At 38.8% G+C, this 24,295-nt stretch overlaps 1 protein-coding gene across 6 annotated transcripts; it reads left to right on the top strand.

The window, feature by feature from the left end:
• Window positions 1-1,293: 1,293 nt before the first annotated feature.
• On the top strand, window positions 1,294-24,295 carry LOC140803149 (uncharacterized). 6 transcript variants are annotated; one of them, XM_073158857.1, is made up of 16 exons: window positions 1,294-1,748; window positions 2,136-7,050; window positions 7,125-7,313; window positions 7,638-7,752; window positions 8,762-9,812; window positions 10,491-10,938; window positions 11,277-11,330; window positions 11,415-14,208; window positions 14,313-14,426; window positions 21,056-21,186; window positions 22,054-22,146; window positions 22,264-22,533; window positions 22,622-23,026; window positions 23,132-23,246; window positions 23,937-24,012; window positions 24,106-24,295. In XM_073158857.1, exons 1-16 carry the CDS (start codon window positions 1,429-1,431, stop codon window positions 24,203-24,205), a joined length of 11,190 nt encoding a protein of 3,729 aa, XP_073014958.1. In that variant the 5' UTR covers window positions 1,294-1,428; the 3' UTR covers window positions 24,206-24,295. The 6 variants fall into 6 exon arrangements, with proteins under 6 accessions (XP_073014958.1, XP_073014960.1, XP_073014959.1 ...); XM_073158856.1 differs by having other exon boundaries at window positions 1,295-1,748; window positions 23,132-23,249; XM_073158855.1 differs by having other exon boundaries at window positions 1,295-1,748; window positions 23,129-23,246.

Genomic DNA, 24,295 nt, shown 5'->3' with positions numbered 1-24,295 from the left:
TTCAATATTACAGGTACTGCGAGGTAGACAGTTATATGCCAAACTCAGTAAGTGTGAGTTTTGGTTGGATCGACCGCACAAGGTAACAACTCTTCTTAGATTGGTCAATTGTTCAGAAATCATAACATAAAGCCTACAGATTTATTAGTTCTATTTATACCACATCGTTCATTTCCTTGAAAGAAAGAAACCTAAAATTACATATATGTAATGAAATGTTTGACATTTTACAATTTTTTCACATACATCAATATTTTGCTTCATGCATAACAATTCTTTTATTTTTTTATGTAACACTTGTTTAAAAGTAGTCCTCTAGTGAAATGAAATTTTAGACAAACATTAAAACAAAACCAATGAAATAATGGCAAATCAACAAAAGGTGATGATTCCCAAGACATGAAAAATACTAATTTGAACTAATCTGCAATCATATGATGTAATAATCAAACAATTAGCTTTGAAGCAATTGAATCCTCATTCAACATCTCCTTCCTTTTGTCTACAATTCTCAAAAATTGAAATGCTTGAATATCTAGCTAAAAGATGCGTAAATTTTATCATAACCATATATCATACAGAGAACCGAGTAACAGTGTGACAAGGAAAAATATAAAAAATGTGGTCAAGACGAAATGATTAAACACAACTTTCTAGTTCTAAAAAGTCTAAAGAATGATACAATGACAATATAGTTTAATGAGAGAATTATAATGGATGAAACCCAATTGAAGACTCAACACACAACGATATAAAGTCACCCAATTAAACAAAACTTTAATTGCATGACTTTAATCCTCAAAATAAGGACTAAATTCTCAATCTATCTAAGATTTTAATCATAAAACACACTAAAATTGACCTCTGAATTGTATAACAACGTCAATGTCCAATGAGCCCGCTATTCAATCCCAAAAGATGGTGTTACTTTTCAAAAATTTACTCACATTCTACGACGATTTTTTGATCGCTTGAACATCTGATTAAGATCGCATCTCGTCGAGTGAAACAAGCATATTGATTTTTGTTTGGTTGAATATTTTGGTTGTACATGAAATAGAGTTTTGAAAAATCTGATTAGATCCAATTTTAACCCTTCGACCAAATATTTTGGTTATATGAGTTGATGCGACTTATGAATATAAATCTCAGAGACCATATCAAAATGCTGCCAAATTTTATATGAGAGAGAAACTTATCATCCAAGTAAATTTTGATCAAAATATATATATTGAAAGTTAACAAAAATCTACAATAGTAGTCTTTTCACCGGCTCTAGAGTCTAGACTATCGTCCAAATCGAATCGATTTGGTTTAAAAAAAATGATAATATTGGTTTGGTTCGAGCAGTTTGGTTCAACCGTCGGAACAGCGACTCAACGGTAGCGCAAGAGAAGAACGAAAGATGACCCTCTCGATCCCCTCTTCATGAGGGCAGGGGAAAACCCGAAACCCCACACCTTTGCTCTCCAAGAGAAATGCAGTGGAGAGACGATGCAAGGGCTTCACCACCACCAACAGCAGCTGGCGGCGCTCCTCGCTGCGGCGCTACCCAAGGACGATTCCTCGTCAGCCGCACTTGCACCCACCACTGCCACCGTGACGCCTGCTTCTGAAGAAGGGGAATCATCTCGTCTCTCTGCCCTCACCTCCCTCCACCGCGCCGTGCTATATCCTCCAAATTCTCTTCTTGTCGCTCACTCCGCCTCTTATATATCTAAAGGCTTCTCTCAACTAATATCCGACAAGTAATTCCCCTGTCGTTGCTGCACAAAATAGAGTTCGAGTTTTGGTTCAGTTGTGTTTCACCATTCTCTGTTGTTGCGTGTTTTTGACAGTGCGTAATTTTTTTTGTGTTTTTTAAATTGACGCGTTCTTATGAACTGCCATCTAGGGACAAAACTAATATACTCGTAAATACCTAAAAGGGGGACCATTTTTTATAATGGAGTTGTTGACAATCTGAAGTGTAATTTCAAGGCGGTCTTTACATAGTACCTGTATCTGCTTAAAACTTCCTGAATCAATACAAATGAAATTTATTCTCCGTATACATTTTTTACTATAGTGCTTGATATTTTTCATGAGCGTCGTTGCTTTCGTAATTTGTTTGTGGATTTTGACTATTATCACAGATTGTATTCAGTACGTCTTGCAGCAGCTAAAGCATACGGGGCTTTATGCTCTGTATTGTGTTCGATCTCTGTCGCCTCAAATGGTAGGCAGAACCATGTTGTACTTGGCAGCTTGATTGATCAGTTTATTGGGTGGTCATTACCATCTCTGAACAACACTGGCGGTGAGACTTCAGAACTAGCTTTGGAGAGCCTTCATGAGTTTCTTAATGTTGGAGATGTTGGAGCGGTTGAGAGATATGCTTTGCCTATACTTAAAGCTTGCCAGGAACTTATTGAGGATGAAAAAACCTCTGTGAGTTTACTGCAGAGGCTTCTTGGTGTGTTGACATTGATTTCATTGAAGTTTTTCAGATGCTTCCAGCCCCATTTTGTGGACATTGTTGATATACTTCTTGGATGGGCAATGATACCGGATATCAAAGAATCAGACAAGTGTGTGATTATGGACAGTTTCTTGCAATTTCAAAAGCACTGGGTGAATAATATGCAGTTTTCTTTGGGATTGCTATCAAAGTTTTTGGGTGATATGGACGTGTTACTCCAGGATGGGGGTTCTGGTACTCCTCAACAATTTAAACGAATTCTTGCCTTGCTTACTTGTTTCTGTACAGTTTTGCAGTCAGTGGCATCTGGTTTGCTGGAAATCAATTTTCTTGAGCAAATTAATGAATCTCTTTGCCAAATGGTACCTGTTTTACTTCAATGCTTATCTTTGATCGGGAAGAAATTTGGATGGTCAAAATGGATCGAGGAGTCTTGGAGGTGCTTGACATTGTTGGCAGAAATATTGAGTGAAAGGTTTTCTAGTTTTTACCCTATGGCAGTGGATACATTGTTTCAAAGCTTGGAAGTAGAAAATGCAAACAAAGTTCTGGAAACTGAGACTATTTCTACCTTCCAGGTTCATGGCATTCTCAAAACTAATCTACAATTACTGTCACTTCAAAAGCTTGGACTTATGTCTTCATCTGTGCTTAATATATTGCGGTTTGAGGGACCCATATCTCACCTGCGGTTGCATCCAAATCACTTAGTGACTGGAAGTGCTGCAGCTACTTACATCTTCTTGCTTCAGCATGGGAAGAATGATGTTGTTGAAAAAACAATGGATTCTTTAATTGAAGAACTACAGTTACTGACGTGCAAACTTGAGCAAATTTCAATTATGGTTGATGAGCTGGATGTGATGGCAGGCTCTAAATGTTATTCTAAATCAGAATTAGTGGTGTTGATAAAGTTTAATATGAAAGTACTGTTGAGTTGTGTAACTTTTGGACCAGGTAGCAGTTTGATCGGGCAAACTGATGTTGATACTTTGTGTGTTAGCAGGGCACATAAGTTGGTAACTTTTGTGTCCAGCAAGATGGATCCCTTTTCTTCACCCATCCAGAATAGTGTAGAATTACAAGTTACTATTCTGAAAACATTGGAGAGACTTACAGCAATTGAATTAGTGAGTAAGTACTCCATGAGTAAACAGAAAACATCATCTGGTAAATACGCAGAGGGGGAGATTGTAAGAAACTCGTGTCCAACAATTGTCTTTGATCCCCTGAGAAGATGCTCTAAGCTCCTTATAAAATCTCTTTGTGTAATTTCTCCTTTTACAGTCAAGATAGAAGCCATAAAATGGGTTCACAAATTTTGTGAAAATGTTATCGAGGTATATAAGAATATAGAGGCTCCATTATACCCTTGCCAAGTTGCTGCTTGCTGGAAAATTATTCACGGATTACTGCTCTCAATTTTGGCTGCTGCTTCAGATAAAGAACCAAAAGTGAGATACCTTGTTGCAGCTGCTGTTGAGATGCTACTGATAGCAAAACTTATCCACCCTCTGCACTTTCCTGTAATTGCTGAAGTGTTCCTTGAAAAACTTGGTGATCCAGAAACACATATAAAAAATACTTATCTTAAGCAGCTTTCCCATGTGCTACCTGTGACGACATATACATGTGATCTTCATGATTTTGGATTGATCAGTACAAATTGTTCTCGAGTTCATACATTGAGTGATCACTCGGTGCACTGGAAACAACTTTTTGCCCTCAAGCAAATGCCACAGAAACTTCACTCGCACCAACTTGTTTCCATTTTGAGTTATATTTCACAGAGATGGCAGGTACCCCTAGCTTCTTGGATCCACCGGCTCATTTATTCCTGCTATAGCAAAAGAGACCCCTCACTTACTCAGCAGGAGGATGTAGATGTTGATAATGGTTTGTGGTGGGATATAAAAGTGGAGGAAGATACCCTCGAAAGAATTTGTACAGTTAATCACCTTGCCGGTGCATGGTGGGCTATACATGAAGCGGCTAGATTTTGCATTACTACTCGACTACGGACTAACCTTGGTGGGCCAACTCAAACTTTTGCTGCGTTGGAGCGTATGCTTCTTGACATTGCTCATGTACTGCGGCTTGAAACTGACCAAAATGATGGAAATTTTAATGTCATAGGTTCTTGTGCTCACTTATTGCCAATGAGGTTGTTTCTGGAATTTGTCGAGGCCTTGAAGAAAAATGTGTATAATGCTTATGAAGGGTCAACCATCCTATCACATGCTTCCAGACAAAGCTTGTTATTTTTCAGGGCAAATAAAAAGGTCTGCGAGGAATGGTTCTCTCGAATAAGTGAGCCAATGATGGATGCAGGATTGAAGCTTCAGTGCCATGATGCTACCATTCATTACTGCTCGCTACGATTGGTTGATATCAGCAATTTTGTTGCTTTAGCACTATCAGATAATTCAAAAGTCCAGGCAAGTGAAAATCTTCAAAATATCAGAGGCAGATATGCTGGAGATATTCTAAGAATTCTTCGTAACATGACTTTCGCTTTATGTAAGAAACGTGAACCTGAAGTATTAATTGGCATACAAAAATGGGCTACCATTTCATTCTCTCCATTATTCAAAGAGGACGGTTCAAGTGACGGTATGAATTTGGAATTTTCATGGATCACTGGGCTTGTTTATCAGGCTAGAGGCGAGCATGAGAAGGCTGCTGCTCACTATATCCATTTGTTACAGACTGAAGAATCACTCTCTTCTATGGGTTCTGATGGAGTACAATTCGCCATTGCACGAATTATTGAGAGTTACACAGCTATATCTGATTGGAAGTCTTTGGAATCCTGGCTGCTAGAGCTGCAGACTATCCGTGCAAAGTATGCTGGAAAGAGTTATGCTGGTGCTCTAACCACTGCTGGAAATGAAATAAACTCAATTCAAGCCTTGGCTTGCTTTGATGAGGGTAACTTCCAGGCAGCATGGTCATTCCTTGATTTGACCCCAAAAAGTAGCAACGAACTCACACTTGATCCCAAGCTGGCTTTACAAAGAAGTGAACAAATGCTTTTGCAGGCAATGCTTCTCCATGTCGAAGGAAAAGCGGACGAGGTGTGCCATGAGTTGCAGAGGGCCAAATCATTGATGGAAGAAACATTCTCTGTTTTGGCACTTGATGGACTTGTGGATGCAGCTCCGCATGTGAATCAGTTGTATTGCATTTCTGCCTTTGAAGAAAGTTGCAAACCTGGAGACAATCAGGGTAAGCACGTCACATCATTATTAAATTCATATATCCAAACAGGGCAATTCCCATGTGGTGGAGTTTATCAAGATTGCAGTTTGTGGCTAAAAGTTCTTCGAGTTCATCAGACTACTCTCCCAACCGCACCTGTGACTCTTGAACTCTGCAAAAACTTAATGATCCTAGCTCGCAAGCAAAGGAACCTAAGGCTGGCAACCCGACTCAGCAATTATCTCAAAAGCCATGTATCACTTTGCTTTCATGATGGTTTGCACGAATATTTCACCTCTATTTTGGAATACGAAGCCATTTTAGCCATGCGAGCTGAAAACAAGGAAGAAGCCTTGACATATCTTTGGTCTTTTGTGCGCCCTTTCTTAGTTGATTCATCGATTGTACCATCTGATTCTCGTGTCAGTGTATTGAAGGCTAATGCTTGCTTGAAACTTTCGAAGTGGTTGATAAGAGACTATGCACATAAGAGCTTGGAGAATGTCGTTCTTAAAATGCGTGCAGATTTTATAATGACTGAGATTACTTCTGGCAATGGGTCTGCCTCCTTAGGTGATGGTTATCAAAGCTCTAAATCGAGGGTAAATCTTATTGTGGAGGAACTTGCTGGTACAGCTACAAAGTTGTCTACTCTTCTTTGCCCAACGATGGGAAAGTCGTGGATTTTGTATGCGTCATGGTGCTATGTTCAAGCTAGAGCATCTGTCTCTTCCGATTGTGAGATGGCCCTTCATTCTTGTTCCTTTTCTCCAATTCTTGCCTCCGAAATTCAACATCAGAGATTTGTGTTAACTGAAGAAGAGCAATTACGTGTTAAAAACATCATTCTAGAACATACTTTGAATAGATCCGATGAGAAAATGTATGAAGAAAGAGGAGATTACGATTCCTTGGAGACTGGGTATTCACAAAATGAGAGCAATTCGAAGGTTTTATTGCAGAAAATAATAGATGCTATTGAAACTGCAGCTGGAACACCCGGAGCTGAGGACAATGATATTGGTAGTCTCTCTGCTGCACTAGCTATACAGTTGCAGAAATGCTTTTCGTCCTCTACCACCGTATTAGAGGATGCCGAAGTAATGTCCTTGGTACATTATTTGGTTGAAGTTTGGTGGTCTTTGAGAAGGAGACGCGTTTCTCTCTTTGGTCACGCAGCTCAAGCTTTTATAAATTATCTTTCATATTCATCTATGAAGTGTTCTAACGGTCAGTTATCTAGCTGTGATGTTGAGTCCAATTATAAATATCCGAGTCACACTCTTAGAGCCATCCTTAATGTGCTACACATTATAGTCAACTATGGAGTTGAGTTAAAAGATACAATTGAGCCTGCTCTTTCTAAGGTTCCTTTGCCACCATTGGAGGTGAATATTTTTTTTAAAGTCTTGCTTGAAGAGTGAATGTAATGTCGTACTGATCTCATGTTTGAATGTTGTAGGAAATAACACCTCAACTTTTTGCTCGATTAAGTTCGCATCCAAATGAAGTGGTCAGGAAGCAGTTGGAGAACTTGTTAATCACGCGGGCAAAACTTTCTCCTTGGTCTTTAGTGTACCCAACTCTTGTTGATGTAAATTCTCAAGAAAAGGAACCTTCCGAGGAGATTCAGAAAATTCTTGCATATTTGGTTAGCATCATTCTTTAACCAGGAGCCTGAGTTATATTTCTTTGCCATGTGATGTGAAGCATACTATCTCCAGGATTTTAGTTGAAACAATTTAATTCAACAGAACCACAAACATAAGACTTGTTTTTTCTTGAAAGTGTGAATAAATGTATAAGATAGACTTAAAGTTGGTTTTACCCTTTCACAAGATGCACTTTTGTTTAAGATAATATTCGGGCTTATTGTTCGTAGTCTTCATTTGATATCTTCTTTGTTCATATCGAAGATTCACTTGAAATTGAAATTCAAGGTATGCATGTAATTGTTATCATTTTAATATTGCAGAATAAGCTTTATCCAAGATTAGTACAGGATGCTCACCTCATGATAAAGGAGCTTGAAAATGTAACTGTCCTTTGGGAGGAACTGTGGCTTGGCACACTCCAGGATCTTCATTCAGGTGACTGTTTTTGCCTAACATTTCTTTCTTAAGAAGGAAATCATTAGCTGTTCTTTTCCGAACATATTTCTTGAATGAACAAAGAAATTTCGCAATATAACTGTGCAATTTTGCAGGAGCATGAATGCCACTGTCCATGTCATCTAGTGAAATCAATGGATGTGCGTAATTGAGTAGCTTTGCATTTAATTTTTTTGGTTTTCCACACAAAATACTTTACTTAGAATGCTGCGGACAGGGTGGCAAATGTTGGAAATTTTTTTTGTAGCCATCGAACAAGTTGACAGATTATGGATCTCCTGAATAGGGGAATGGTACACAAGAACAAGTATTATATCACTGCTTGAAGCAGAAATTTACTTTCCCCAATTTGCCATGAAACAGGATGAAAAGTCTTATTTGCAGCAATGGACACCGATATATCATAATTATGTTTTTTGGGACCTAATATTTAGAATTATACCAGAACTAGCAATGGGTTCTTCTAATATCTCTTTGTTATATGCTTTAGCTTAATCACATATGGATGGTCGAGTAATTTAATGTGAGTTTCAATACAATTTTTCTTTCTTTTTTTTTTGTAAAAAAAAATGCTGTGCCTTATTATACTTGCAGTTTTCTCTCTGTTTTCTCACTTGCTTAGCGCAAAAGTAAACAGAATGTGTTTTTTTTTTCATATTACTTGTTATGCTTCATATGTGGAATATTGAGAAATATATATCTTAGTTGCTGAATTTATATCTTTGGTGGGATTTCCTCATTTTAGACAAGTGGTCGAGGGTTTAAGGCTTGAATGCATATACCCAGTACTTTCAAGGTTTGGACCTGGAGTGTGCAAGTATTGTTTATACACAAACATGTTATTGTTTGATTTCTGTTCTTTAGATCTATATTTGTGAATGATCTATCGTGCCATTCCACTGGCATAGCCATCTTTTCTGTGACATGGATGAATCTCAGATTTTATCGACCTAACAATCTAACTTATCTCAATGCATTCATCATTCAGATGTAATGAGACGTATAAATTTGTTGAAAGAGGATGCTGCACGAATTGCGGAGAATTCTACTCTTAGCCATGGTGAGAAGAACAAGATCAATGGTGCAAAATACTCTGCTATGATGGCTCCGGTTTTTGTGGTGTTAGAGCGTCGCTTGACTTCGACTTCTAGAAAACCTGAGACACCTCATGAAGCCCGGTTTCTCGAGGAGTATCAGGAAACAATAAAATTAGCATTTGCAAAATTTAAGACTCCTCCTGCATCTGTTGTTGCTATAGGGGATGTTTGGAGACCATTTGAGAATATTGCTGCTTCCTTGGCATCTTATCAGAGAAAATCTTCTGTATCTTTGGGAGAAGTTTCTCCACTGTTGGCTTCACTATCAACTTCATATGCTCCAATGCCAGGTCTTGAGAAGGAAGCTACTATATCTGAACCAGAAAGTGACTTAGATAGCATATCTCCGGGAATCGTGACAATCTCATCCTTTTCTGCGCAAGTATCAATTTTACCAACCAAAACCAAACCAAAGAAAATTGTTATTATGGGCTCAGATGGTATGAATTATACATATCTCTTGAAAGGACGAGAAGACTTGCGTCTAGATGCCAGAATTATGCAGCTATTGCAAGCTGTAAATCGTGTTCTGCAGTCATCAGCTGCCACACGTGGTCAGCCACTTGGCATTCGCTATTACTCTGTGACGCCTATAAGTGGTCGTGCTGGTCTGATTCAGTGGGTAGATAATCTGATTAGCATTTATAGTGTTTTTAAATCATGGCAGAATAGAGCACAGTTGTCTCAGCTTTCTGCTATGGGCACTGATACAAAAACTACAGCTCCTCCTGTTGCTCGGCCCAGTGACTTGTTTTATGGAAAAATCATACCAGCACTCAAAGAGAAAGGAATCAGACGGGTAATTTCTAGGAGAGATTGGCCTCATGAAGTTAAGCGAAAAGTTCTTTTAGAACTAATGAAGGAAACTCCCAAACACCTTCTTTACCAGGAACTTTGGTGTGCTAGTGAAGGATTCCAAGCCTTCAACTCAAAATTGAAGAGGTGATTTGCATTGATCTTAATATTGTGTCTTTGCTCAGGAAGCAGAGATATTTGTTGTAGATGAAGTCTATATTGCATTGTGTTGCATTGATATCTTAGAAGTGCTTCAGTTTTAGCCATTTGTGAAGAACTCACACATGATGAGGCACTCATCATGGTGATGTGGTTCAAGTTGAACTTAAAATCTTGTGTCTTTGCACAGGAAGCAGAGATCTTTGTTGTAGATGCGGTCTGTATTGCTTTGTGTTGCATCGATACCTTAGAATTGCTTCAGTTTTAGCAACTTGTGAAGAACTCACACATCACGAGGCACTCATCATTGTGACGTGGTTCGAGTTGAACTTAATTTCTTTGTCCTATTCTAATGAATAGTGATTTATTCAAAGGAAGAATGACGGTTTTCAGGAGTCAATCAAGAAGATCCATTTACTTAATAAGAATGTTTCATGGAAAATGAAGGGAGAGGTTACGAAAACGAGGGTTCTTTTGTTGAGGCTTATACATTGTTTAACCCGAGAATTGGAAAATTGAGTTTTCCAAATACACAACAATATCAATATGCTTCCATTGCATTTGTCAATCCATGATATATATAGGGTACTCTCATTCTGTTATCTGGTATCTACTCAGTAATGTACCTTTAGTGTGAACTTACTCTTAAAAGTTGGTTCCTTGCAGGTATTCTGGGAGTGTTGCAGCCATGAGTATTGTAGGCCATATTTTGGGACTAGGCGATAGACATCTGGATAACATCCTTGTAGATTTTTGTAGAGGGGATATCGTGCATATTGATTATAATGTGTGCTTTGATAAGGGCCAGAGATTAAAGATCCCTGAAATTGTTCCATTCCGCCTAACTCAGACGGTTGAAGCAGCATTAGGGCTAACTGGCATGGAAGGCTCTTTTAGGGCGAACTGTGAGGCTGTTTTAAGTGTTTTGAGGAAGAACAAGGATATAATTTTGATGTTGTTAGAAGTTTTTGTTTGGGATCCACTTGTAGAATGGACACGCGCAAACTTTCATGATGATGCAGCTGTTGTTGGTGAAGAAAGGAGGGGCATGGAACTTGCTGTCAGCTTAAGTCTATTTGCGTCACGAGTCCAAGAAATCCGTATACCGTTGCAGGTATCTATTAAGTACTTAAGCTTTACCTTTTTATGTTCATACTCTAACCGTCACAGTATTAATTTTAGGATTTTGATTTTCATATTATGGACTACTTTATTTTCTGTATTTCTACTCGAGGAAACATGAACTGTCCTCTTACTGTCTTTGTTTCTATGCAAGTCATATGAATTTTTGCGCAATAGTGTCTTTCTTGAATCTTGATGACATCACGTGTTACTAGCATTCATGTTATAAAATTTCAGTAAACCTTCAACATGACTTTTTGGAGACCTGTTTCGCAATTGTGTGTCTGATTATAATTTGTGAATGACTAATGTTTTCTTGAATGTGTTCAGGAGCATCACGATCTTTTGCTGTCTACGTTACCAGATATTGAAGTAGCTCTTGAGGTTTGTTAATCTTCTGCCATATTGATCTATCTCAAGTTTTATGAGTTACCTGAATTCAATCAACCATTTCTAAATCATGTGTAGAGGTTTTTCGACGCTCTAAACCAGTATGAGATTGTTTCTGGTCTATTCTATTGTGCTGACCAAGATAGATCAACCCTTGTTCTACATGAATCGTCCGCAAAATTGGCTGCTGCTGAAGCCACTAGTAATTCAGAGAAAACCTTAGCCTTGTTCGAAATGCATGCTCTAGAATTTGCTCAAGCACAGGCCATTGTGATGGAGAAAGGCCGAGAGGCAGCGACTTGGATTGAGCAGCATGGGATGATTCTTGATGCTTTGCGTGGCAGTTCAATTCCAGAAATCAAAGCCTGCATAAAGCTGACTGGTTCAGGAGAAGCTTTGTCGCTTACATCTGCAGTTCTTGTTTCTGGGGTTCCATTGACTGTTGTCCCTGAGCCCACACAAATTCAATGCCATGACATTGACAGGGAGATATCTCACTTGGTAACCGAGCTAGATTATGGGCTTTCTTCAGCTGTTGCAGCACTCCAAATGTATTCGTTGGCTCTTCAGCGAATCTTACCTTTGAATTACCTTATTACCAGCCAAGTGCATGGTTGGGCACAAGTTATGCTTTCTTTGAACACACTTTCTCCTGACATCATATCTGTGGCGCTAAGACAAGGTGTTGAACTTGTCACTAAGGGACACAATAATGGAACTCTCTCTGTTAAGAGCAGTTATGATGATCTTTGCCTCAAGTTAATGAATCATACGGCGGATATTGAAAGATTGGAAGAAGATTGCTCAGAAATTACGATCTCCATTGGCCAAGGGACTGAATCAAAAGCCAAGGAACGTCTCCTATCCACTTTCGTAAACCACATTCAACATTCAGGCCTCAAGAGAAGACAGGAAGCCTTCATACCTGAACGAACTTTAATATCTGCATTCCACGGTGATATCGAAGAGAAAAGAGAAAGCATGCTATCTATTTTGAATAAAGTTTTGTACAATTTGTTTACTGATGTCAAGCACAGAATATCTAGAAGTCAGGATAATTCTGCTGTTGCAAGAAATACAAATACTGGCTTATCATCTTACTTCGGATCCTTTCCTGGGGATTTCGAAGAACAAATAGAAAAATGTGCACTTGTAGCAGAGTTTCTTGAAGAACTAAAATGCCATGTTGGACTGGATGTCCATGACACTGAGGCAAATGCAAACATTTCCAGTTATACATCACAAGAAAGCTGGGCATCTCTTTTCAAGACTAATCTTTTATTTTGCAAAAACTTTGTTAGGAACATGATTGAAGTGGTTGTACCCAGTGTAATAAAATCTGCGATTTCATTTAATTCTGATGTAATGGATATTTTTGGATCCATCTCCCAGATTCGGGGATCTATAGAGACTAGCCTTGAGCAGTTTATCCAGGTTCAACTAGAGAAGTCTTCCTTGATTGAACTTGAGCAGAACTACTTTGTGAAGGTTGGTCTTATCACTGAACAACAGTTGGCTCTTGAGGAAGCTGCTGTTAAGGGTAGAGATCATTTATCTTGGGAAGAGGCTGAGGAGCTAGCTTCTCAAGAAGAAGCTTGCAGAGTGCAACTTGACAAACTCCATCAAATGTGGAACCAGAAAGACCTCCGAAATTCGTTGCTTATGAAGAAAGAAGCAAGCATCACTAGCGCTTTGATTTCCACTGAACATCAATTGAAATCTCTCATTGGTTCTGAATCAGAAATGGAACCACATGTTTTGAGAAAGAAAGGACTTCTTACAGTCCTGACTGAGTCTTTCTCTGAGCTAGAATCAATTGATCAAGCCTTGATTTCAACTGTTGGTCCTATTTGTCATAGCTCACATAGAATTCCTTATCTCGCAGAAATGATGAATTCTGGACATGCAATATCCGAATATATATGGAAGTTTCCTAGTTTACCGAGCAATTTTTCCTTCCTTATATGGAAGGTTTCTGTGGTGGATCTTTTGCTTGATTCATGCACACATGATGTTGCCACATCTTTTGATCAAAATTTGGGATTTGAGCAACATGTTGATCTAGTGAAAAAGGCGCTTAGTGACCAACTTCAGGAGCGCATCAGTCGATACTTGAAAGAAAGAGTTGTTCCGCTTATGCTGACAAGATTAGATACAGAAATTGAGATGCTAAGGGAAAAGGTGGAGTCAAGTAAGGATCGTACTATTGATCAAATAAAAATAGATCATGATGCAGTTGGAAGAGTGCAATTCATGCTTGAGGAGTACTGTAATGCCCATGAAACTGTTAGAGCAGCAATATCAGCTGCTTCAATCATGAAGAAGCAGGTGAATGAACTTAAAGATGCTCTAATAAAGACCAACCTGGAAATTTGTCAGATGGAATGGATTTATGACATATCATCAAGTCCCTTGAAAAGTACCCCTATGATTTCTCAAAAGTTTATTGGAGGCGATGATAACTTACTGTCAGTGATTTTGAACATCAGCAGATCCAAATTGCTGGAAAAATTACAATCTTCAGTTACAAAAATAGCTAGGTCATTGGAGCGCCTGCAATCTTGTGAAGGAACTTCTATTGCAACAGAAGGCCAGCTTGAAAGGGCAATGAGCTGGGCCTGCGGGGGTCCAAATTCTAGCCCTGCTGGAAATTCCGGAATACCCCTGGAATTCCATGATCATCTGATTAATCGCAGACAATTGTTGCAGGGAGCTCGAGAAAATGCATCAGAAGTAATGAAAGTCTGCACCTCCATATTGGAGTTTGAAGCTTCAAGACATGGCATTTTTAGGACTAAAGATGGTGGAATCTGGGAGCAATCTTACCTAAATGCATTAAAAAATTTGGACGTCACCTATCATTCTTTTACGCGTCAGTTTCAAGTTTCTTTCTGTATTTTTATCATGACACTCTTTTTCATGGGTTTGAGTTTACACACTTTCAGGTTCACTTTGTGTTTTGTTTTGTAAAATCAGGGTCTGAACAAGAATGGAAGCAAGCGCAAAGCAACATGGAAGCTGCTTCTAGTGGTTTAGTTTCTGCATCTAACGAACTTCATGTTGCTGCTCTGAAAGCAAAATCAGCATCAGGTTAAACCTTTTGCTGCTGAATATGACCATATGCTCAATCTACACTATAATAATTGTTTGTATTTAAATTTGTGAATGTTAAACAGTTTTCTATGTCAGCGACTTCCAGCTCTTTTGATTTTCTTTCTTTCCTTTGTTGATCAAGTGCTATAAAGTTTAAGAGACACCGATATTCCACTAATATCTTCATGTTTTCAACAATTTGTAATTAAAGAACTTTCTCATTAGTTCATATTTGATGTTTTTATCTTGATGAGAGTGCCTGTTGCAGCCACAAATTAAGAACTCAAATTATATTGCAAATAGAATAGAAATATTTTTAATCTTTGTGCAAAAACCTTGGAAAATGATAGTATTTCCCTAGCTAAGCTAGTTACACCCTTAATACAAACCACAGAATGAATAGCCCCCTCCCCTCTCCTCTCGTTTATCCTTCTCCTTTTTCTCTCCCTTCCAGGTGATCTGTAACTGCCTATGAGCCTTCCTGATTTGGGCTTTTCTTTTTAAATATCTAGGCCTAATAATAATTTGGTTCATAACATTACCGCCCTCCTTCAGATTAGTCTTGTCCTCAAGGCTTAGAATTGAGAGTCGGATTTCAGAAGGGCTGCCTTTCTCCATGGCACCTAATGCGCCTTCAATAGACTTGGCAAATTATCTCCCTCTATCCCATTTTTTGTTGGCATCAGTTAACCCAAAAATAATGATAATAGGGAAAGAACCCTTAGAAATGGTGACTTCTCTCCCTCTATCCCATTTTTCGTTCATATCAAGTAGCCCACCAATTATGATAACAAGAAAAACTTTTCCATTCTTCCCATCCAAATGCAATTGTTGAGCTCCATTTGTGATGGTAACAATCAGTACTTTAATAGCATGACTCAAGATAGTTTGTGTTAGAATTATTGGGGTTTTTCTGGTTTTCCATTATTGATTTATTTATTATTAGTGAGTAGTCATTTGTTTCTTGATCTATTAGTTGTCATCTTATCTAGTTGGTTGTTAGGCAGATCCTAGTTTCATGCTAGGTTTATGTTTCGGTTTCTTTCTCTCTCTTATACTATATAGCCGCGGCTATCCCTTCAATAAATTAAATGTGAGAATTATATTCTTAAAACCTACATGGTATCAGAGCCTCTTTTCATTCTCGTTCATGGCCGCAAACGCTGGCAATAAAGGTGTAACCTTTGGATCATTCGGATTAACATCTGAGACAGAGGTAACCTCAGGAAATATTACTCCTATCTCTATTCACGACATGACGTCTAATTCGATTCAAATTACTGTCCATCGATTGAATGGTCAGAATTTTCTGGAGTGGTCTCAATCAGTGAAGTTGGCCGTTGATGGACGAGGAAAACTAGGATATCTGACTGGAGAAACAGCAAGACCTGCAGAAACAGAGCCAACCTTCAAAATATGGAGGTCGGAGAACTCTCTGGTCATGGCATGGCTTCTCAATTCAATGGAACCCTCCATTGCCAAACTCCACATGTTTATGAAGACTGCGAATGAGATATGGGATTCAGTCAGAGAGACCTATTCTGACTCTGAGAATTCTTCCCAGATTTTTGAGTTAAAAACAAAGCTATGGAACTTGAAACAAAATGATAGGGAGGTTACAATCTACTACAACGAGATGGTGGCCCTATGGCAGGAGCTAGACCAACATTATGATGACGTGTGGAAGAGCAAGGAGGACTTTGCGAGGCAGAAGAAGAGGGAAGAGAATGATCGTGTCTATGTATTCTTGGCTGGAATAAGTCAAGACTTGGATGAAGTCAAGGGGAGAATACTTGGCCGAAGACCTCATCCATCACTCAGAGAAGTCTTCTCTGAGATTCGTCAAGAAGAAAGCAGAAAAAAGGTTATGAGTAACCAGGTGATACATGAGACTTATGGAGGGTCTGCGAATGATACGTCTGCCCTTGTGTCCCGCGGTACTGATCCAGGATATAACCTCGACAAGAAGAAGAAGCCATGGTGTGATCATTGCAAAAAGGCATGGCATACTCGTGAGACATGTTGGAAACTTCATGGAAAACATGCTGACTGGAAGAAGCGTCCTGAGAGAGCCCTGCAAACTACTTCTGAACCAACACAAGGGACATCAACCAACTCTGGACAGTTCCGTTCACGAAGGACCAGATAGATCAGCTTCTCAGGTTAATTCAGCCATCGAACCCAACATTGTCCAATTGTACCCTTGCTCAAAATGGTAAAGTCCCTGGTATGTCTCTCTTGTGTTCACAGCCTGATTGTACCTGGATCATAGATTCAGGTGCAACTGACCATATGACCGGGTCCTCTACATTTTTTTCTACCTATAAACCATGTGCAGGAAATAGGAAAGTTAGAATTGCAGATGGCTCCTTCACTTCTATTGCAGGAATGGGAGACATTAAACTGTCACCCACCATAACCCTGCTAAATGTTCTTCATGTCCCTAAATTGTCATGTAGCCTTATCTCGATAAGTAAACTAACCCGTGACCTAAAATGCCAATCTAAATTTAATGATTCTCATTGTGACTTTCAGTATGTGACCTCGGGGAAGATGATTGGCAATGCTAGAGAACACGGTGGTCTCTATATTCTTGATGGTGCGACCGACTCTTGTAAACTTGCTCAAGCTTTTTCCGGGTTGAAAACTACTTTTATTGATCCGAATAATGAGATTTATTTATGGCATTTCCGTTTAGGACATCCTAGTTTCCATTATATGCAACATTTGTTTCCCAAGTTATTTTTGAATAAAAATCCCTCTATATTTAAATGTGAAATTTGTGCCTTGGCAAAACATCATAGATCATTTTATCCTCCAAAACACTATCAACTGAGCAGACCCTTCTCACTAATCCATAGTGATGTTTGGGGTCCTTCTCGTGTCACTGGCTGGTATGGTAAAAAATGGTTTGTAACGTTCATAGATGATCATACTCGTGCATGTTGGGTGTTTTTATTGAAAGAAAAATCAGAAGTGGAGACTGTCTTCAAACACTTCAACCATATGATTAATACTCAGTTTCAAACAAATGTGCAAATGTTAAGAAATGACAATGGAGGAGAGTATTTTAAGAAACTTTTAGGTCAATTTTTTAAAGAGAAGGGTATTGTTCAACAAAGTTCATGCACTGATAGTCCGCAATAGAATGGTGTGACTGAGAGAAAAAATAAGCACATTTTGGAAATAACTCGTGCACTCCTATTCACTAATAAGGTTCCTAAATACTTGTGGGGAGAAGCTGTCTTGACTGTAGTATATTTAATGAATAGGTTGCCTTCTAAGGTGTTAAATTTTCAGACTCCTCTTGATAAACTTAAGGAACACTTTCCAAACTCTTAAGTTGTTTTCAAATCCCCTCACCTTCGCACGTTTGGTTGTACTGTTTTTGTTAGAAAAATGGATAGAAACATGAGTAAGTTAGATCCTAAGGCAAAAAAATGTGTGTTTGTAGGGTATGGCTCTACTCAAAAGGGTTATAAGTGTTTTGATCCAATGTTCAAAAAAATGTACACCTCTTTCGATGTAGAGTTTTTTGAAGATAGATCATATTTTGAGACTCTTCAGGGGGAGTTCAGGGGTATTGAAGATTCGGAAATGTTTCCTTTTACTATTTCAAACCAAAATAATGAAAACATCCTGAGTAATGACTCCTTTTCTGAACATAATAAAGGGACAACTAACACTCAACAAAACCCTATAAATCTGTTTGAAAATTCAGAATCGACTATTTCTCCATCGACTCCTGACATGGCTAAACCGCATGATAATGACATTGGACCTAACTGTCAAAATAATTCTCATAGTTCTCCGCTTAGTAATCAAAAAGGGAAATTCTACGAGCAAGTCTACCAGAGAAGATTTCCACATCAAGAAGTTAGAGACAACGTACCTCTTCATTCTCAAGCATCTGACCAAGAGCCATCTCCTGAAGGTAAGGTCTCAAACTTCCTTGATCTCCCAATTGCCCTTAGAAAAGAAAAAAGGTCTTGTGCTAAATACCCTGTATCTAACTTCGTTACCTACAATAGATTGTCCCCAAAATTCTCAACCTTTTCTGCAAATGTTTCCTCTGTTCACATACCAAAAAATATACAAGAAGCCCTAGAAAGTCCTGAGTGGAAGAAAGCTGTTTATGAGGAGATTGGCGCCCTTGAGAAGAATCAGACGTGGGCAATGGAGAGGTACAAGGCTCGGTTGGTTGCAAAGGGGTTCACTCAGACCTACGGTATTGATTATTCAGAGACATTTGCTCCAGTTGCTATGATGAATACAATTCAGATCCTGTTGTCAATTGCAGTCAATCTGGACTGGCCTTTACAACAACTTGATGTGAAGAATGCCTTCCTAAATGGTAACCTAGACGAGGAAGTGTTCATGGATCCCCCTCCCGGCTTTGAAACTAACTTCGGGAACAAGGTATGCAAGCTACAAAAGGCCCTATATGGACTTAAACAGTCCCCAAGGGCATGGTTTGGCAGATTCACAAGTTTTGTTCTGGATCAAGTATACCTACAAGCTCAATCCGATCATACTATGTTCATGAAGTTCTCAGGTTCAAAAGTCTCAATTTTAATTGTATACGTGGATGATATTATTCTCACAGGTGATGACAGAGGGGAAATGAGTTCGCTAAAAACTAGACTATCCAAAGAATTCGAGATCAAAGACCTAGGAGGACTAAAGTACTTTCTAGCTATGGAATTCGCACGGTCTGAGAAGGGACTTGTTGTTTCTCAGCGCAAGTACATACTCGATCTCCTGGAGGAAACTGGTATGAGTGGGTGTAAACCAGTAGATACTCCTATTGATGCAAACAAGAAACTTGGCGAGATGGGCTGCAAATCTCCAGCAGATGTGCATCAGTTTCAGAGGCTAGTTGGCAAACTGATTTACCTCTCTCATACTCGACCCGACATAGCCTTTGCGGTCAGTCTTGTCAGTCAGTTTATGCACGCGCCATCTAGAGATCATCTTGAAGCAGCAAATAGGATCTTAAGGTACCTGAAAGGATGCCCTGGCAAAGGACTTTGTTTCAAGAAGAGTGGCAGCAGAAATGTTGAGGTATATACCGATGCTGATTGGGCTGGTTCTGTGACAGATAGGAAGTCTACATCAGGCTACTACACGTTTCTATGGGGAAATCTAGTCACGTGGAGAAGTAAAAAGCAGAATGTGGTAACTCGTAGTAGTGCAGAGGCTGAGTTTAGGGCAATGGCTAATGGGATAACTGAAGTTTTGTGGGCTCAACGCGTTATGAAAGATTTGAGGCTTGAGTTTACATTACCGATCAGATTATACTGTGACAATAAGGCAGCGATTAGTATTGCTCACAATCCAGTTCAGCATGACCGAACCAAACATATTGAAGTGGACATGCACTTCATAAAGGAGAAACTGGATCAAGGCCTGATATGCACACCATTTGTTCCATCCTCAGCACAGGTGGCTGATATCTTCACAAAGGGCTTTTTCAAACCTGTGTTCGAGGGCCTTGTAAGCAAGTTGGGCATGCTTGACATCTATGCACCAACTTGAGGGGGAGTGTTAGAATTATTAGGATTTTTCTGGTTTTCCATTATTGATTTATTTATTATTAGTTAGTAGTCATTTGTTTCTTGATCTATTAGTTGTCATCTTATCTAGTTGGTTGTTAGGCAGATCCTAGTTTCATGCTAGGTTTATGTTTCGGTTTCTTTCTCTCTCTTGTACTATATAGCCGTGGCTATCCCTTCAATAAATTAAATGTGAGAATTATATTCTTAAAACCTACAGTTTGATCCCCTTTGTCATCAACGAATACCAAAACAGAAGCAAGGGCCGTAATTCGCTTGTACACAAGACCAAACCCACCTCCATTCTTGTTCCAAGGATCGAAATTATTTGTATCAGCTTCCACAAAATATAAATGTAGCCCTACAACCCTTTTGAGCATTTCCTCGAATAACTTTCTTGCATCATCCACTCTTTTCTCCCTACATGAGCCACCAATCAAAAAATATTAAACACAAAACTGTCGGGCCTCATCCAGCACCTCTTCTTTGGTTTTGTCAATTCCAACCCCTTGTTTAAACCTCCTAACTTCCCCGACAATCGTATAAGTTCATCTACCCAAGTAACAACATCGAGATTTTCCTTATGCCGAATGAATATCCCCTCCCCTTTCCGTTCCGACTAGAGATCTGGCAGGTCGGACCAAGGACCAATTGTTGCAACCGCAAATTAAAAACTCAAATTATATTGCAAATAGAATAGAAATATTTTCCCAGAAATAATCTGTGTACAAACCCTAGTCAAATACTAGTATTTCCGTAGCTAAGCTAGTTACAACCATCAAAACAAACACAGAATGAATATCCCCCTCCCCTTTCCTCTCATTTATTCTTCTCCTTTTGTCCCCTTCCATGTGAACTGTAACTGCCTATTGGCCTTTCTGACTTGGGCATTTTTTTGTTAAATATATCTAGGCCGAATAATAATTGGGTTCGTAACAGTGCCTTGGAGCACTGAGTTGATTAGTCTGATATTATGTTACGACGGTTTGATGTTGCCAAATACATCACAATTGTTGGTTTCTCTAGGTACTTGATGTGATTATAACAGGGCTTGATTGCTGTATTTTGTAGGTGACATGCAAAGCACCCTTCTGGCAATGAGGGACTCTGCCTGTGAACTCAGTGTGGCACTATCTGCGTATAGTGGCATTATTCGAGGGCATAGCACTCTGACTTCTGAATGTGGTCCCATGCTTGAAGAGGTATCTAATTGTGTCACAAGGTGTTCAAGACACTAAAATTTTTATTGGTGTTCTTAAGGACCTCGGTTTTGCATTGATGACTAAAATTTAGTTAGATATTTCTCTTGTACTGTATATAGGAGCTACGTTCTAGTTGGTTATTAAAGTTTTGCGTTTTATGAATATTGATAAAGTTAACATTGTTATTGGTTATATATTTTTGGGTCCCAGGTTAAAAAGCAAAATTTACTTTTGCATGGTGGCAGGTTATTTATAGCTTATTCAAATTTGTGATTTAAAATTATGTTGACTTTTTTGAGATAATAAATTTGTTTTAGAGTTTTCACCATATCCTTTGAGTGTGTAATAACTTTTGGTTGATTTGCGGATTTAATTGTTGATTTGGTGTAAGATCTTGAATATCCCTGTTGTCAAGATATCGGGACTAGCAATGAACTTTGGTGAAGTGGCATAACTGTTTATGCCGTGGGTTGACATTTAGTGCTCACAAGTGACTTTCTTCAGCCTTCGGGTTTGCTTGTAATGTTTGCAGAATGCTTTCTTTATTTTCAAATATCAGATACTCTCGTTGAGAGTGCAACCAGAATCTAATACCAGATAATAGCCATTTCATCCTTCTTCATGCAGCTCCTGACTTCACGGACTCTTGCTGTCACATTCTGATACATGTTATACTGGTGCATGTAATATCATGGAATAAGAGATTGATTGTAATTGGTTTTAATTACTTGCCTATTGAGGAAATGGTATATCGTAAGATATAAATATGTGATCGTACTTAGACACATGGTGAATAAAATACACATATACCCACACACACAGAGAAAGGGAAAGAGACTTTAATAACTCCTTGGCCCTGCAATGTAGGTCTTGGCTATAACAGAAGCTCTTCATGATGTTCACAGTTTGGGAAAAGAGGCTGCTGTCTTGCACTCTTCTATCATGCAAAATCTTTCAAAGGTACAATTTCGATTGTTACAATTTTTATTTTAGTTTCTTTTGCTCCTTTTAATCTTGGACGGACACATGAAGAAATAAATGGCCCAATTAATTGTTAATGTCTTGTACTCTGTATAGGCTAATGCAATCCTACTTCCACTTGAGTCATTATTGTCAAAGGATGTTGCTGCTATGACTGATGCTATGGCACGGGAAAAAGAGACAAACGTGGAGATTGCTCCCATTCATGGACAAGCTATATTTCAGTCTTACCATAATAGGATCAAGGAAGCTTTACTAGGCTTCAAGCCTTTGGTACCAGCACTCGTATTATCCGTGGAGGAGCTCTACTCTAAGTTGATTAAACTAGCAAGAGCCGCTGGTCTGCATGCCGGCAACCTCCATAAAGTAAAAATAAACTATGTGTATAATATCTGTTCTCTAGATTGTGTAACTACTCTACTGTGAAAATATGCTAAACTTATTCAATTTTCAGGCTTTAGAAGGGTTAGGAGAAAGCCTGCAAGTAAGGTCACAGGATATTGGTCCGTCAAGGGAGGATCTTTCCAATCACGCCATAGTGTATGATACCCAGGAGAGTGGAAAGTTCTCCAAATCTAACAGCGAATTTGATAGTGGTTCTGTCAGTTTGAATGAATTGTGTTTACCAGATAGAGGATGGATATCTCCTCCAGAGAGCATTGATAATGGCAGCACAGAGTCAGGTTTCACCTCAGCTGAGGCAAGTCTTGCAGATAGCTTCAGTGGTCTTGATATCACTGAATTGCTATCAGGTGACTCTGATAGCAAGGAGAATGGAGGTTATCCTCATTGCATGCCATCTCTTCTGACTGAAGTACAAGATTTGCCTCTTGAAAAGGCAGAAGCCAAAATTTTACTGGTTTGCGTCTGCTTTGCCATTTTATCAGTAAAATCATGAGGTATATATGGCAGTACCAAAGTTTTATATGTTCGAAACTTAAAATGTATTTTCTGTATGCAGCAGGAGAGTTCCGATTTGGTGCGTGAAGATAAAGCAATTTTGTTAAACCAGGACAAGGCTGAGGAAGAATCTCGTGGGACTTCCTTTACTGACATGAGAACTGTAGATCAAGCGCGAGGTAGTAAGTAATATTTATCTGAATAGCAGAGTTGAACCTAGGCTTTTAAAGTGTTTGCTGTTGTTGAAAAATCTTGAACTTGTCTCATATAGCACACACTCACATGCACAAAACAAGATTAATCGATGGGTGCTGGTCAATCAAACTAAAATTTGAGACAAAATGCATTTCAATTTTAAATGGATGCGGGACTAGTCAAAATGTGTACCTTGGTATATGATCAGGCTACATTGTATTTTGTGCCCTGAATCTTCCTTTCAATTTTATCCTACCATTTCTTATGACCTCCTGCGCAACATGCTTCTCAATTTTGGTTTTTACCTGGCGTCCTTACTTATCTCAGTAGGAGGTGACCTTTTGCAGATTATTCCCTTGCTAGAACATGATCCTTGTTCAGTCACTAGGGATGCTGATATAAGTAAAAAAATTGAAACTTAGGAGAGTTCAACCATCTTTAAAAGATTTCAGAGATAGATAAGGATGCTAAAGAGTGGAAAAATAGTTGAAGGGATAGGATTCATGGTGTTGAATTGAGATGAATATATGGAGCTATCATGATATGACTGTGGCCAAAATATTTCAATTTAATTCCGTAGGCTGCTGAAACATATTTTGTGGTTGTGCGCTCTGATTTTGCAAATATGTACGTTGTGAAAATCGATTCTCAATTGCAAGGTTTATACTTTTTAGGTAAAAATGCTTATGCAATGTCGGTCTTAAGGCGAGTAGAGATGAAGCTGGATGGTCGAGATATTACTGAAACCCGGTAAGTGTTCTCTCTTTCTACTACTTTATTAGTGCTCTCCAAGTAAGTGAAGCTTTGCTAATGTCATGTTATTTTGCCATATGCATATCTCAGGGATATTACCGTTGCGGAGCAGGTTGATTTTCTGCTTAGACAAGCAACTAACATAGACAACCTCTGCAATATGTATGAAGGTTGGACGCCTTGGATTTGATATATGAATGAGAATATTCACATTTCGAGTTTGAGATTTCAAGAAATGCATCCTTGGAGCAAACGCTCAAGAGCCTGCTTTTAGCAGGAG

The sequence above is a fragment of the Primulina eburnea genome, chromosome 10 (genome assembly GCF_022965805.1).
Source record: "Primulina eburnea isolate SZY01 chromosome 10, ASM2296580v1, whole genome shotgun sequence".
NCBI lineage: Eukaryota > Viridiplantae > Streptophyta > Magnoliopsida > Lamiales > Gesneriaceae > Primulina > Primulina eburnea.
The sequence above is the reverse complement of the archived record's forward strand: the minus strand, read 5'-3'. Positions and strand labels throughout refer to the sequence as shown.